Source organism: Bombus terrestris, chromosome 15 (genome assembly GCF_910591885.1).
Source record: "Bombus terrestris chromosome 15, iyBomTerr1.2, whole genome shotgun sequence".
NCBI lineage: Eukaryota > Metazoa > Arthropoda > Insecta > Hymenoptera > Apidae > Bombus > Bombus terrestris.
Genome location: NC_063283.1, coordinates 4,835,844 through 4,851,113, shown reverse-complemented (window position 1 = coordinate 4,851,113; position 15,270 = coordinate 4,835,844). Strand labels below are relative to the sequence as shown.

General features: G+C 27.5%; 3 protein-coding genes and 1 long non-coding RNA gene across 12 annotated transcripts; 2 read left to right on the top strand and 2 right to left on the bottom strand.

Moving 5' to 3' along the window:
* Positions 1–63: 63 nt before the first annotated feature.
* On the top strand, positions 64–3,269 carry LOC100651023 (phosphate carrier protein, mitochondrial). 2 transcript variants are annotated; one of them, XM_012317440.3, is made up of 6 exons: positions 64–223; positions 295–455; positions 1,410–1,570; positions 1,916–2,152; positions 2,310–2,606; positions 2,693–3,269. In XM_012317440.3, exons 2-6 carry the CDS (start codon positions 314–316, stop codon positions 2,918–2,920), a joined length of 1,065 nt encoding a protein of 354 aa, XP_012172830.1. In that variant the 5' UTR covers positions 64–223; positions 295–313; the 3' UTR covers positions 2,921–3,269. The 2 variants fall into 2 exon arrangements, with proteins under 2 accessions (XP_012172830.1, XP_020722381.1); XM_020866722.2 differs by lacking the exons at positions 64–223; positions 295–455 and adding an exon at positions 1,066–1,255.
* Positions 3,036–7,629, bottom strand: LOC100645271 (prestin). Of its 4 annotated transcripts, none has more exons than XM_020867799.2 (11): positions 7,444–7,629; positions 6,891–7,098; positions 6,542–6,814; positions 6,153–6,328; positions 5,927–6,091; positions 5,742–5,846; positions 5,535–5,668; positions 5,295–5,457; positions 5,014–5,214; positions 4,646–4,894; positions 3,036–4,566 (listed from the first exon to the last, which is right to left on the bottom strand). In XM_020867799.2, exons 2-11 carry the CDS (start codon positions 6,991–6,993, stop codon positions 4,129–4,131), a joined length of 2,007 nt encoding a protein of 668 aa, XP_020723458.1. In that variant the 5' UTR covers positions 6,994–7,098; positions 7,444–7,629; the 3' UTR covers positions 3,036–4,128. The 4 variants fall into 4 exon arrangements, with proteins under 4 accessions (XP_020723458.1, XP_048268410.1, XP_048268409.1 ...); XM_048412453.1 differs by having other exon boundaries at positions 7,078–7,098; XM_048412452.1 differs by lacking the exon at positions 7,444–7,629 and having other exon boundaries at positions 6,887–7,028.
* Positions 7,630–8,048: 419 nt separating this feature from the next.
* LOC100651937 (zinc finger protein 425) lies at positions 8,049–12,326 on the bottom strand. Of its 5 annotated transcripts, none has more exons than XM_003401502.4 (7): positions 12,190–12,326; positions 10,438–11,245; positions 10,161–10,361; positions 9,830–10,063; positions 9,508–9,758; positions 9,040–9,433; positions 8,049–8,788 (listed from the first exon to the last, which is right to left on the bottom strand). In XM_003401502.4, exons 2-7 carry the CDS (start codon positions 11,203–11,205, stop codon positions 8,516–8,518), a joined length of 2,121 nt encoding a protein of 706 aa, XP_003401550.1. In that variant the 5' UTR covers positions 11,206–11,245; positions 12,190–12,326; the 3' UTR covers positions 8,049–8,515. The 5 variants fall into 5 exon arrangements, with proteins under 5 accessions (XP_003401550.1, XP_012172828.1, XP_012172829.1 ...); XM_012317438.3 differs by having other exon boundaries at positions 9,103–9,433; XM_012317439.3 differs by having other exon boundaries at positions 9,187–9,433.
* A 149-nt stretch (positions 12,327–12,475) lies between these two features.
* LOC100652176 lies at positions 12,476–14,407 on the top strand. Its single transcript, XR_132301.4, has 2 exons — positions 12,476–13,684; positions 14,129–14,407. It is a non-coding gene; the product is annotated as an uncharacterized LOC100652176 (long non-coding RNA).
* Positions 14,408–15,270: the final 863 nt, after the last annotated feature.

The window sequence follows — 15,270 nt, the reverse complement described above, 5'->3', positions numbered from 1 at the left end:
CTATGTGCTGGACAGACTATATTGTGTGAATATGAAAAATACATTTAGTAGAATTTAGTTCTCATAGAGCTTACCAGATGGCGTTGTCATGCACAGAGATTTGATTTCCTATCTATAGAATGATGGTTAGTGGACTATGTTACTAAACGGATTCCGTTAGCCAAGTCTGCCACTCTTTTCCTATCGGGCGAAGCCGGTGGAGGCAGGAGTCTTACTTATCAAGGTCTTGTAGATAGTAATTTAGACTAATATAGTTATTTTATAGAAATTAACGTCAATTGGTGGTGTATGCAGGTGAAGTGAAGTAGGCAAGATGTGGCCTTCAATATTGGACATAGCCAAAACGAATCCATTCGGAACTCCTTTCGTGACAGCTAAATGTCAGGGCCAGAATGAACTTACACAAACGCTCGTTAGAAATCGTCATATTGCAGCTGCCTCTGTATCATCAGGCGGTTAGTAATTTGCTAAATAACTTTTATGTATAGCTGGAGTAATTTAATTAACATTAATTCGAGATTTTTTGGCTTTGGACAGATACATAACTACTCTATCTTAACGATAATTATAGATTATTGACCCCTATTTATTGAGAATTAATTTTTCTTCTTTGTAATGGAAGAAAGTATTGACAATATCTCAAAAAAATTTCAAATCAATAATCGTTATTACATAATCTAAAATATTGTTCCTAGTATTCTATAGAATTGTTACTAGTGTCTTGTGATTTAGATAAATTTTTAACATAAATTTGCACATCTAAGTTAATTGCCTTCTAGTAGTTTTATTAATAAGTTAATTAAGTTAATGTCTCAGCGTTAACAATTACTTTATTGCAAATTATGGTAAATTTGTTAATTTAATTGTCATGATAAAAATTATATAATGAATATAGATTTGGCCGCATGGTGAGTTATATCGTTATCGGTTCATATGCATATTTCTGTTGTCTTTCTTTTTAATAGATTTTTCTTTTTAGTGAAACTAGCATTTTTGAGACTCTCGAATATTGTTTAATACAAGATATTGACTTAAAATGATTTAATAAGAAGTTATTCACATTCGATTGTTATTAGTAATGCGAAGAGTTGCATAAGGAGCAGCCATTTTGTCGAAAATTATGCGTGGAAATCTCGTCTTCATAGCCTTGCTTGACATTCGAATAAAAATAATAGTGTACGTTAGTACGGTGACCGCGACCGAGAACATAATTATCCTACTGTACTTGAAAAGTTTATTATTGGATTAGATCAAGGTAACAAGATCGTTCATACCAATTCTGAAATACTGCCAAATTCGAATTCCACACGCACTTTCTAACGGTTGTCCTATGATAGTTTTTTAAATTGTCGATTAAATAAAAATTAATATAACATATTTGGATTATAATAGATTTCTTTGTGTTTTAGATAGCTGTGAATTTGGATCAAATAAATACTTTATGCTATGTGGCTTGGGTGGTATTTTGTCATGTGGTATCACCCATACTATGGTTACTCCCTTAGATTTGGTAAAATGCCGTATTCAAGTAGACCCTGCAAAGTACAAATCAGTTTTCAATGGATTCAGAGTAAGCAAATTATTTCATTGATATTATTTCATTATCCGTTTGAGTTCCAGTTATGTCGAAAAGTCTTAGTGCATTGGAACGCTACGGTCGACTGACGGATTTTTATATTTCATTGTTATCTTCTCAATAATTTTTATTGAACAAAATTTGAAATATTTATAAACTAATAGTACGCATATATAATAATATATATGTATTTCATAAAGTAACAAATATGATGAGCGCTATCGTGCTGTTCAGGATTTTTCGATCCTGTTCTTTCAATGACCCCTGGGACTCAAACGGTTATACTTATTCTTGTTTATTTATAAATAACAGATTAATTTTGAACATTTTATTATTCAGGTAACTATGGCTGAAGATGGAACTCGAGGTCTGGCTAAAGGATGGGCTCCAACATTCTTTGGTTACTCCATCCAAGGAATGTTCAAATTTGGACTTTATGAAGTGTTTAAAGTATATTATTCAGCTCTTGCTGGAGAGGAAAAGGCATATGAGTATAGAACAACTTTGTATCTAATTTCATCAGCATCTGCAGAATTTTTTGCTGATATCGGTCTAGCTCCTTTTGAAGCTTCTAAAGTAAGTATAAATTATATTTGCATTTACGATATATGTAACTGTTTTAACACCTAAAAAAAGAATATGTCATATCTTATATCATGTATTGTAAGTTTCTTTAAACATTTGTAACATAGCATGAATCATAATGCACAAAACATATTTCCTATGTTTATAGGTGAAGATTCAAACTACACCAGGATTTGCAAATACTTTAAGAGAAGCTATGCCAAAGATATATGGTGAAGAAGGTATTAGTGGTTTCTATAAAGGATTGGTACCTTTGTGGCTTCGTCAGATTCCATACACGATGATGAAGTTTGCTTGCTTTGAACGTACTCTTGAGCTCCTGTACAAGTATGTAGTTCCTAAACCAAGGCAAGAATGTACAAAAAATGAACAGTTGGTTGTTACTTTTGCTGCGGGATATATTGCTGGTGTATTTTGCGCGATTGTATCTCATCCTGCTGATTCTGTAAGTATACTTCTTATATGCGTGCATTTTTATTTCTATCTGCGTCTAATTTCATAATTTAATCGACTTATATATTTGTAACACAGGTTGTATCAAAATTGAATCAAGAAAAAGGAGCATCAGCTGTTGATGTTCTGAAAAAGATGGGCATCACTGGAGTATGGAAAGGTCTTGGCCCACGTATTGTTATGATTGGTACATTAACAGGAGCACAATGGTTCATTTATGATGCAGTTAAAGTATGGCTCCGAATGCCTCGCCCACCACCACCAGAAATGCCAGAATCCCTCAAGAAGAAGTATGGATTAGCTTAATTATCAGACGTCAACAATATTTTCAATTGAATCAATTATAGTTAAAGAAAAAGAGCATAGATAAATTACCTTATTCCTTCACAGTACACATTGTCGAACAATGTTTTGCCATACATTTCAAGTATTTATTCTGTAATACAGATATCAGTGCAGGTCATCACTGCCCCTAAATTAGATATAGCAATGTGCTACAAATTATAGTAACTTGCTACCTGTTTTGTGATTACAAAAAGGTTAGCACATTTATAAAACTCTGACAGTGACAGTGAGTTACCTATTGTAACTAGAAACTGTTACTTTGTATATAGAGTGATCACCGTAAATAAATAATCTGTGATCTACTAAATAATAATAATCTATAATTTTGCCCTTTTCCTTGTATATATACCTTGGTTTATACAGTATAAATCGCACTAAGAGATATACATTAAATACTTATTTCTTTTATTAAAATCTTTCAAATATAATTTATATACTTTACGATTATATACAAGTTTTGTATAAACATAAATACATCTATAGAAAAAATATAGCACATATATATTTAATACAATTTGTATATACATACGTATATATAGTACATATAAACGAAATATGTAATTACAATTATGGAACATCAAGCAAAAAATACATTTTAATCTGCTTTCTATTAATAATTTTTTTCGATTATAACTGAAACATAACATTTTGTTACGCTTTAATAACTTTATCTTTAAACTAAATCTATTAAAATTCAATAAACTTTCCTAAAATGATAAAATTCATTTAATGTTTCAAGTTAATCTTATAAGTATCTAACTATGAAAAGCTAGACATAAATTTTATTGTCACGTTTGCATAGCTATGTAAAGCTTGAGTAGTATCATATACAAAATTAAAGATATGTATATATATATATATATATATATAGAGAGAGAGAGAGAGTTGTTAACAAATAAGTACTAATTCTTCAGTAAATCTTGATATTTACTTATTTTGTATATAAAAACTGATCTGTTTTAAATATGTAATCGATATTAAAAATATTGTCCAAAATAATTTTTTAAAATAGCATAAGTACAAAATATGAAATAAGTGTAATAGAAGTAAAAAGTAGTTTCAAATTTAATTATTGTATACTTTGTAGAACCAATTCGAATTTGATTTAATTCTATGTATATGCTTATAAACGTAATATAACTTGTAACTGCTTGGCAAAATTACATGTATTATCTCGAATACATTTCTTTTTCTAAGTATGTTCTGGCATCTTGTATAGTTGCAAAAATCTTAAACGTAAGTGTTCCATGTAAATACAGGTCACATTTTTTTATAGTTTCAAAAATGGGAGTTCTACAACTCACAAGATAAAAATGTACATCAATTTGTTGCAATTCTTTCATTACTGAATTTAGCGTAATTACACCGCTAGAGTCAATATAACTTAATGCGCTCGTATCCATTATTACACATCGTAATTCTTGTTTGTCTTCTGAATCTTCAGTGTCCATATAAATACCCTTTTCCCTTAACTTAGTTTTATGTTCTATAATTTTTGTTGGATTCACTCCAATTAATTTATACAATTCTGTTTTGAAATGACTAGTGTTTGCAAAGTTTAAAGTTCCACAATAATGAACAATTTTCATTCCTGGAATTTCTATTGCCTAAAAATGATTCAAATATACTAAGTATAGATACATCTTTTGATTTAAAAAATATTATTAGTTATAAAAAATAATATACCGCTTTGAATCTACTGATATCCAAATACAAATCTGTATTTGGTATGTATCCCAATAAACAAATATAAGGACTAAGACTTTGCAATAAAATAATTGCAAGTGATATTATTATTCCAGCTAGCAAACCAATATCAATGTTTACTATTACGACGGTCAAAAATGTTGCAATCCAAATTAGTGCATCACATTTATTTAATTTCCAGAATTTTATAAGCTGGTTAGCTTGTTGAAACATTCCCTTTAAAGCTACCTAAAGAAAAGAATTAAATATTACGAAACTGTTAATAATATCGAAATTTGATATGAGCATTTTTATAAGTGCATTATAAGTGGATTTTGTAGGTAGATTTTCAAAATATTTATACTTACAACAATAATCGATGCGAGAACGCATCTTGGTAAAGGTTCGAAAAATGGGCCAATCCATAAAAGGATTGTAAGCAATATTATACATGATACAACACTAGCTATTTGTGTCCGACCACCAACAGTTTGCTGAATTAAAGATCTACTTAAAGATGCTGATACTGGCATACATGAAAAAAAGGATCCTGTTATGTTACTCAAACCCTAAAATTACATTTTAAAAATATACATAGTGTATTAATTTATATGATTTTAAAATAATATTAAAGGATTTTTTCTTTTACCATAGCAAGAAGTTCTTGATTTGAATTAATTTTATAATTCAATTTTTGTGCAAATATTAAAGCCATTGATATGGTAATAGTATAAGATACCATAGTAATAGCAATACTGTCTGTTGCTACTAAATGTAAGAGTTGAAATGTTGGAACTGTTGGTGCTGGTAATCTATTAATTTAAAAGATTAAAAAACCTTAATTATATTTACGAAAAATAATCAAATAAAAAATAGACATTAAACATACCCTGTAGGAATATCACCCACAACTTGAATATTATACATGGTAGGAAAACAAAAATATTTTGAAATTAAAGTTCCACTCACAACTGCAATCAATTCGATTGGAACTGGAATGCTGCACTTTTTGCTTGCCCACGGCTAATATTAAGATAACAATAGAATTATTATTTATAGATCTTGAAACAAAAATATTCTAACGATTAAAAATTACCTTTAAAAATTCATTATTAAGTACAAGACCAGCAATTGTTATTGCTGATATAAGTAAAGCAGCTAAATTTGTATTTTGTATTCCTCTAAAAATATCTACCAATGTCTGAAATATTTTATAATTTAATTTATATATTTTTAATTAATTTGTTTATTTTTAGATAATGTTTGATATTTTATACATACAAAAATGAACTTGAAATATCCTTTTTGTCTTGGTATTTTCAAACCAAATAGGTCTTTAATTTGAGATATTAAAACACAGACTGCTGCACCAGTTGTAAAACTATTCACTAATGGATCACTAAGCAATGTGCTTATAATACCCAGACGAAATATATACATTATAATCTGAAAAAGGTAATTATTATTTCATTGTTGCAAGATATAAAATGAATCTACAAAATATTACCTGAAATATTCCAACCATGAGTGTCACTGCTGTTGCAACTTGCATTGGTGTATAGGAATATTCTCCAGGCAAATTGGGCAATGTAGTTGTAGCATTTGGATTTGCAATATCATTGTGCAATACCGAATAAGATGCCACTGTTTTCCCAGTCATCAAGCAAACCACAGCGAATGTTCCTGATGAGTGCCAATAATGATTCATTGTTCTAGCTTGTCTAATAAGTTCTTATTAAAAGGAGATATTTGTAACATTTCTGTAATAGAAGTAGTATTTTACAAAGCTTGTATGCATCAAGTGTAAAACACTAAAGAGATCTTGTCTTTAATGAAATATTTAATGATCGTTCCGAATTTATTAAACCTTCAAAATTAAAATACATTTTTTCTTACCCATGGATACATGTCTAGATGTGCCAAAGAAAAAATACACTAAGACAGGGAAGAATGCCATATATATTCCAACTACAGGAGGGACGTTCCCCAAAAGTGCATAAGCCATGCCTTGAGGAATATGCATGATTGCTACAGTCAAACCAGAAATTATATCAGGCATTATACTTTCTTTCCAATTGTAATGTCTCAGCCAATGTATTGAGGGAATTGCAGATGTAAAACATGATCTCCAGTTTCTATGTTTTAAATCACATATTGCATCTTGGAAGCCTATAAAAAAACTACCATTTTACATATGATATTTATATATTAATAATAAAATAATGAAATTTTATTGTTTACACACAAAGCCCTTTTGGTTTTTCATAATGACAATCTTCATTTAAACTTTCTTGTTCATATACAGGTCTTTCTAAATGTACTTGTAAGAATGCATCATGCTTCTCCATATTGATAACAATTAATATAGAGGCTTATGAACTTTGCTCAAGAGGAATTACTCAAAACTTGATTTGTTATCTATTATTTTTTACCTTACTGATATCTATGTAGATCTGTAACAAATAACATACAATGTTAATGTTTCAATATCTCAAATAAAATTTGGTCATTGCTAAATTAAGATATTAAATATTATTATCATTATCTTATAAAAAAAATAATAAATTCATTTATTATATAAAACAAATGTAAAATTTTTATTATATAATAATACTTAAGAAAAGGATAATTTCTTATATTATTGAATAGAATATAACATATATTTTCAATGATCATAACATAATTACTTGAATTTTTATTCTCAAATTTTTTAATTAACCTTCAATTAATTTAAAAAATATTTTTTTAATCATTATTTTATTTCATTAGTACTTCGAATATTTTATATGTTTGTTTACCTGTCGTGTTGTTATATTCCTTTGTAAAATTATTTGACTGCAAAGAAATTATAAAATTTGTATTTTAATATAGTTACAAAAACTATCCTTCTTCATTTTGTTTTAAGACACTGGTCTAAATCTATAACTAAATTAACTTGATGTGTATTGCGCAAACATATAAATACACTGTTATCGAATCACATCATATTTATCACGTGACTGACCAAACTAAATATGGTGGGGGTAAAATAAGTACATTAACAGCAGTTAGTGATAGATTATATTTGCAGTTTTATATTGTTGGGAAAAAATATTATTTATCATAATTTAACATTTAATTTTCATTAATATATAAATGTATATATATACACACACACATTATATATATTTATATATATATATATATATATATATATATATATATCCAAATTTGAACCGACAATTAAATTTAATTGTGAACAAACAATAAAAGAAGAATAATTACAAAATAATATGAATATCAAAACATTAACATTACTTATTTCTCATATTTTAATATAATTTTTATACAAATTCGAATTAAAAAAATTATTTTTAGCTATCTTTTAGTTTTAATAATAATGACCCATATTAAGAGACATTCGTACGAAAAATTTGATTTATAAACTTTCTCTTTTGTTACTCTTACAATATTTTGTACTTACCTACATTACACGACTATAATTACATGAAAATTACAATAAAATATGTATATATTAAAACGTTACTAATAACAATTGTATCTACAATGTAAATACCTAGTGTACAATAAAAATGAAATGTATTTATATATACATATTCTATTTTAAACACATATACGTATGCTATATTTTTCTATAAAGCATATACCTGAATTTTTATAAAGATACATGAATATTTCAAACACTACACAATTCATATATTTATTAAATTAATATTTACCTATTCAATTATTTATAGCGAAGAAAGTAATAGAGGAATATCCCTATGTTATATGCAAATATTTATCATATTTATGTCTCTTTATTTTGAAAAACTATGATTTTATTATGGTATTTTTCTTAGCGGTCATCGAGTGATTTGAAAATGCAAATCAAGCTGCTTCGTCGTTACTTCCACTAAGTATACGTGTGTTGTGATAATTCCGTTTTGTTCCGTATCCTCCTGAATGTTGAGTTTCGTACATTTTTCGATTTTCTAGATAACGACGATAATTATTTTCACGCTTCCTTCGTTGTTCTTCCGCTTGTTGCCTTAATTTTTCTGGATTCATATGTGTCGTCACCATATGCCTCGTCAACGAACTCATGAATTTATAGGTGATGCCACATACGTCGCAAGAAAGTATTTCCTCGTTTGCCCCTTGCTAAAATGTGGAAATAAAAGAAATACCATACATTATAATTAAATTACTACTTTTAAAAGAGTTGAGAACACCTATAATTATATAATTTAAGATATTTCAACTCCTATTATATTATATAAATTCCTTAATTTTACGTAGTACGTACAAGTTGCAGAAAATATGAGAGAAATGGCAAAAAGTATATGGAAACATTTCTTTTTCTTACGAGACCCGAACAATTTAAACACTAAGATCGTATTGATCATACGTACTTGTTGATGTACCATCATATGTCTCTGCAAATTGTTCAATCTGTTGAACTCTCGACCACAAACCTCACAGTCAAATTTCTTATCAGGATCATGATATTTTTTATGTAGACTCAGATCAGTTGCATGTAAGAATGACTTATGACATACATCGCATGTGTGGGTCCGCTGATCACCAGCCAAATGCGACTGCTCGTGTTTAACCAGACTAGCTTTATCTACGAAGCGGCGACCGCAGTAAATGCACGGAAGAGGTCGAGATTGTGAATTATGAAGTGTCAAGTGACGACGTAGAGCGGTAGATGTTGGAAAGTTTTTATGACACTCGAGGCACTGAAATGGTCGGTCACCAGTATGAGTCTTTCTATGTCGAGCTAAAGAATTTTGATCTGGATATCTGAAATGCGAATAAAAAAATTGATTATTATTATTATAACTAATAAAACAAATTTAATTTATATAAAGAATTACCTTTTAGGACATAAATCGCACGGGAAATTTCTGGTTGTAATATCTTCTTCCCGAGCGTGTTTCAGTCTATTGTGTCGAAGTAATTGGAACGACGTTTTAAAGCTTTTATTACAAATATCACACTTTAAGTTATCCGTTGTTGGTATAATAACTTGAGTTCTTTTTTGTCCATGTTCATCCTCAGATATTATCAGAGATATAGTCACAGTATTATCTTCGTTATCTAGCTCAGCAGCAGATATTATAGAGTTCTGAAAAGTAACACTGATGAAAATAGGAAAATGATTTTGATACTGCACGTTTTAGAATTTATTACAAATACCTGTTTATTATTATGAGTAGATTTAAGTTCACTATCTGGCATAGAGTAAGATTCTTCATCTATTTGTCTAGCATTCTGGTCAGATTTCATTTGTGATTCTTTGCATTCATAACCATCACTGTTTTCTGCAATAGCATAATGTCCATCTTCAGTCAAATACACTGGCTGTAAAGTACCAGTTTCATCTTTGAAGTATAATTGACCATCCTCATCTTCATGTAAAAATATTTGATCCTAAAATTTAAAATGGATGAAAATTTAATGAAAATTTATTTAGTAAATGAAGAAAAACAAAGAAATAAGTTTAAACATTCAGTTTTTAAATTAATACCTGAGAATTTTCTTTCTCCTGGCTTTGATTGGTATCTGAATTAATTGTTTCCCATACTTGTTCTTCATTTTCCATTGCTACAGTATCATAATACTGTTCACTATCATCTACTGTTTGTGCAACATACAATGTTTCTATATTATCTGCTTCATAATAAATTGTCCCTCCAACTGGTATAGTATTTTCGTCAAGTTGTTCCATCTAAAAATAAAACTATTACTTTTATACAGACAAATAATAGCAACTATGTATAATGAAACAATTTGGTAATACAAACCTTGATATAATGAGTATCCGACAGTTTATCTGCCTGAAATGTTTTTACTGAACTTTGCTTCTTTGTACCAAGAACAGTGTATAATAGATTATTCTCAACATTCTTTACAATCTCATGATTTATATTATTATCAATATTTTCGTCGCTATTCATATTATTTTTAAACTCTAGGCTTAATTTAGATTTTTCTACCTTGTCTGAAGATTCTACATTATCCCTGGATTCTGTTTTATTTGTTTGTAATGGTAAAGTGGTTGTTTGATTATTTACATATTTTTTATCACTGCTTAGTATTCTTTGACTTTGCAAAGATTCTGTGCAGTGATTTAATACATTAGAATTCTGTCCAAACTTCAGTTCATACTCTTCTTCTTCCATATCTTCGTCTTGCCAATCTTCATCTACATCATATGCTATAACTTGCTTATTACTGCTTTTATCATATTGTTCTTTCTTCTCGTGTTCATTATCAGTATGTGTCTTAAACATAGAACTATCTTCGTCAAAAGCATAGACTTCCATCTCTGGTTTAATTTTTCCATTATTATTTTCAATAAGAATAATGTCATCCTGTGGTGATTCTTCTTTGTCCTCTTCTATTTCTTCTATTATTTCTATAATTTCTTCTATTTCCGTTTCTACAGAATCTTCTGTAGTTTCTGATTCTACTATAATGTTTTCTTCTGTGATCGCATGCTTCAATACTTCCATCACATCTTTGTCATCGTTAATATCTATTGTATCCAATATTTCATGTGACAGTTCCATAATAGATTTGGTTCTAAATTCTGATGTCCAAAAAGTGGCACTTAAAAAAACATACTATTTAGATTTATTGTATATATCACAATTCACAGTATCTCAAAAAGAAAGCAAACTACTTAAATGTTATTTAATTATCTTTAAACTGACTTTTATCAAAAACCAAATATAAGTATTTATAATCATTAAAATTACATCAAAATGTAACAATATAAAACACAAAAAATTAAGCTTTATATTTAAAAAATGATTTGTTTATTAAAATAAAAATAATAATACAATCGATAACACTTTAAATATATGCTCCTTACTTTTCAAGCATATATTTATTATATATGCAATAATATATATAATCGATATATATGACACATATACTAAAAAGCATAGCATTTACTTTATAATTTTTAACAATTAGGACATACCTTTTTTATAGAGTGCATAAATATGTTGCCTTATACATTGCAAAAATATATACTTTATTATTCTTTAAGTTTTCTGTATATATAAAAGACATATCTATCAAAACCATAATATTATATACATCTTTTTCAATCACATAGTGAAATAAAGTACAAACAATATTAAAGAATTATATCGAAAGAAAAATATAAATGCGATTGTGTCCTTCACGTCTATTCGCTTTTAAATTGATTTACACAGCATTTGGATATTCTGTATCGTGCGTGATTGTGCATGTACTTGTTACACGTATACACTCTTTGATATAGTATTGTGTTTAAAAAAAAAAAGAAAAGGTTTGTAGACGAAGATCGGTCAAAACATTGAAATAAGCATTAGCATTTTATATGTGACAAGAGGTACGCGGTTCACCAGTCGGTACGAATATGTCTTGTATTTATCAACGGATAGCAAAATGGCTACAAAACGGCAACGATTATCCCTTCGAAAAAGGTATATGCTAATATATTAAAATGTGAAAAATCTCATTTAAGAAACGAACAAATATTCGTACAGTTTTATTCACTCTACCTGTGTCAAATAGTTGAAATGTGTAAGCGATGAGGGGAAAAACTGTTTTTGCTCGGTCGATACGCGCCAATGTAATATTTCTCTCTATACTTTCCCCAGTAAGCAAGTGACGCCACCTTAAACATCGCACAGATACATCTTTATCTTTGTCAAAATAGGTTGCCTTCGTTGTATTCGTAAATAGGCTGATCTGAACATTATGAGCAGAATATGTCTTTTGATTGGGCAACTATTGTTAGGGAAATATTTACAAAAATTTTCAAAACCTCAAAAATAATTGGAAAGTATGTGTCATTTCTTAAATGTCTAGTTATATTTTATAGCATAGTATATATTTTTTGGTGTATATTGTGTACTATAAGTATATTATATAGTGTACTGTACTATAATACTTAACTATACTATACTACATATACAATATTATCTAATACATAGACATTTATGTCTGTGATCTAATACTACTGTACTATAGTATAAAATATAAATGTATTATAACATATTTTATCCCACATTTGTAATATATTTTCTGTAGGCTTTTTCCCTGTAAAAAAGGGAACATGTATATAAAATTTTTAAAGAAATTTACTTTTCCTGAAAACATTTAAATTGTTTTATAATAACCAAAAAAAACTAGATAAAGTTCTTAAAATGATATATGGAATTTTGTATATAAATTAAGCAAAACTAAATATTTGGTATAAAAGTTACATGTATTTGATATATGCATATGTTCTGAAATAAGACACATGGAAGTACATGCAGAAAACAGGCATTTTATAAAAATATATTTTTTAATGATATCTATTCAATATCGTTTTAAAATTGACGTTTTATTTATTCTCATATATACATGTTGTATTTATAATAAAATTTTGTTAAACGCAAAGTATCATTTATTATATACATATAATGACTTTATATTTTAGATAATTAACTTTGATAATGTTAAAGAAACGAAAATTTAATATAGAAACTGTATAGTTTGTAATTGTCAAATTTGGATCATAATGTTAACCGTTGTATTACGTTTTAAAATCAAGGAAATGACTAAACAATACTAGTTTGATCATCGAATGAAAATCTGATAAATAAAGATTTATTCATTTTGTGTGTATGATGTAACAAAGTAAAAAAAATAATAGTAACTTGTAGCGAATTGAAAGTTGATTTAATAAACGCGCAAGATATGTGAATCTTATCGTACAAGTGTAGTGTTTACTAAAACCTATCATCGTGAAGGTTATTTATCATATCGAATAATCAAATTTTTTTTATATTGCAAAAATGTGGTTTTATCTTTTGCTTGTTATTTTTACGACATTTAATTTTGCGATGGCCTCGTCCAGCTTTGATTTTGGAGATACCTTAGCATTGATCATTGGATTGATTATTGGAATCATTGGATTTTTTGCCTGTATGGGTGCTTACGCACGGCATCGAAATCGTATGGAAGCAATAGCATAATTGTTATAAGCACTTCACAACTCCATTAATCGTAAGTATATCGTCTCTCTAATCCTTTGTTGTAAAAATATGAACAATCATTAAAAAGATATTTTAATAAAAGTTGTCTGATCCTGCAATTATTCATAACTATACTGCGCATTTTTATGCTTTTATTTACTTTATTTTATATATTGTACAAAAATATAAAAGATATTCAAAATAAAATACTCCTTATAGTATTTAAGAAATGAAAGAAGTTTCTATTTGGGTCCTATTTTTGTGGTTCGTAAATATCCATAGTTTATTCATAATACACACAATTGGTTATTTTGGTCAATTTACTTATTTAATTCATTTAATAATTTTTATTTCAATATGATCTTCTTGTTTTCTAATAAAATAATGAATAATTCTTTTGTGCTTTATATAGTGAATTGTTTTATTTCATTGATTTTGCATGATTCATTAGTAACTTATTTCATTTAAATTGCAGGCTATTCAATACATATAGAATTAATGAAGAAAATGCCTGAAGTGACTGTTTTGAATATGTTTGATAATATAAAATTTATATAAAGATTGCTTTAAAACTAACAGAAATTAAAAGTTTTTTATAATGAAATTTCTATAATTTAATCAATATAAATATAAGGTAACATCTTTGTCGCCACAAGCTATTTTTATATCTACTATACTATTATTGTAAGATAATTATTAAACAAATGTAAATAAAAATGGTAATGATATGTAGATATCATTATTGAAACAATCATTTGTTAAAGATATACTATTTTTTAATTTTCTTTATAATCTTTGCAATAGATAATTTAAATTTAACAGAACTCATGTAAAAGAATTTCAATAAATTTATAATTTAATATGTTTAGAATTAATTATGTGACATAGAAAAATATTGTTTAAAAATATAGTACATGCAATACTAATTAAAAAAGTTGTGTTGTTGTCTACATAATATATTCATAAATTTCACAAATATACAATGTATCAATTAACATCACAAACTACATTTTGATGTAATTACTTTTCAAGTAAGGAATGGAAGATAATATTATTCTGAGTTGAATCTAAATTATTTCAGGTTTCTTTGTATTAATTTCTATATATCTCTATTAGTTACAACTTTTTCCCCATACAGTGAATGGTTTAAATTAATTTTGTTTTTTTTTTGCAATCTATTGAATGCTGATGCATATCTAATCAGTCTTTACAAAATTTCTTATAGAATTTCACACAACATAGATTACATAAATTTTAAAGCATGTATGAACTTATACACTAGTTAGCACAGGAAAAGCTCTTCGATTATTTTTGTCTAAACTTTTTTCATATTTTTCATTTTTATTACAAGCAAGGTAATTAAACACTAGTACAAGATATTTTAGAACATAATTAAACCTTCCTGTAATAGTTACATACAATTCTTTTAAAAAGCTTTTTTTATATGCTCTAATTAGTGAGCTTCAAATTTTTGTACAGTGTAATTTTAAGGGTAATTTATAGATAAATTTAATTCATTCTATTATTCAAGTCAAGTTTTGTTTTTTTACATTCGAAATTTGAAAAAGCAAAATGTAACACAAGAAAGATGTGTTTTTCACAATTGCATTTCTAAAA

Excerpts from the sequence above, each read along its gene's own strand:
- LOC100651023 (XM_012317440.3), top strand. The coding sequence starts at position 314 with ATGTGGCCTTCAATATTGGACATAGCCAAAACGAATCCATTCGGAACT. Across the intron at positions 1,571-1,915 it reads CAGTTTTCAATGGATTCAGA|GTAACTATGGCTGAAGATGG; the intron begins GTAAGCAAATTA and ends TTTATTATTCAG. Across the intron at positions 2,607-2,692 it reads TATCTCATCCTGCTGATTCT|GTTGTATCAAAATTGAATCA; the intron begins GTAAGTATACTT and ends TTTGTAACACAG.
- LOC100645271 (XM_020867799.2), bottom strand. The coding sequence starts at position 6,993 with ATGGAGAAGCATGATGCATTCTTACAAGTACATTTAGAAAGACCTGTA. Across the intron at positions 6,092-6,152 it reads TCATGGTTGGAATATTTCAG|ATTATAATGTATATATTTCG; the intron begins GTAATATTTTGT and ends TACCTTTTTCAG. Across the intron at positions 5,215-5,294 it reads ATCAAGAACTTCTTGCTATG|GGTTTGAGTAACATAACAGG; the intron begins GTAAAAGAAAAA and ends ATGTAATTTTAG.
- LOC100651937 (XM_003401502.4), bottom strand. The coding sequence starts at position 11,205 with ATGGAACTGTCACATGAAATATTGGATACAATAGATATTAACGATGAC. Across the intron at positions 9,434-9,507 it reads TGCGATTTATGTCCTAAAAG|ATATCCAGATCAAAATTCTT; the intron begins GTAATTCTTTAT and ends TTCGCATTTCAG. Across the intron at positions 8,789-9,039 it reads ATATGATGGTACATCAACAA|CAAGGGGCAAACGAGGAAAT; the intron begins GTACGTATGATC and ends TCCACATTTTAG.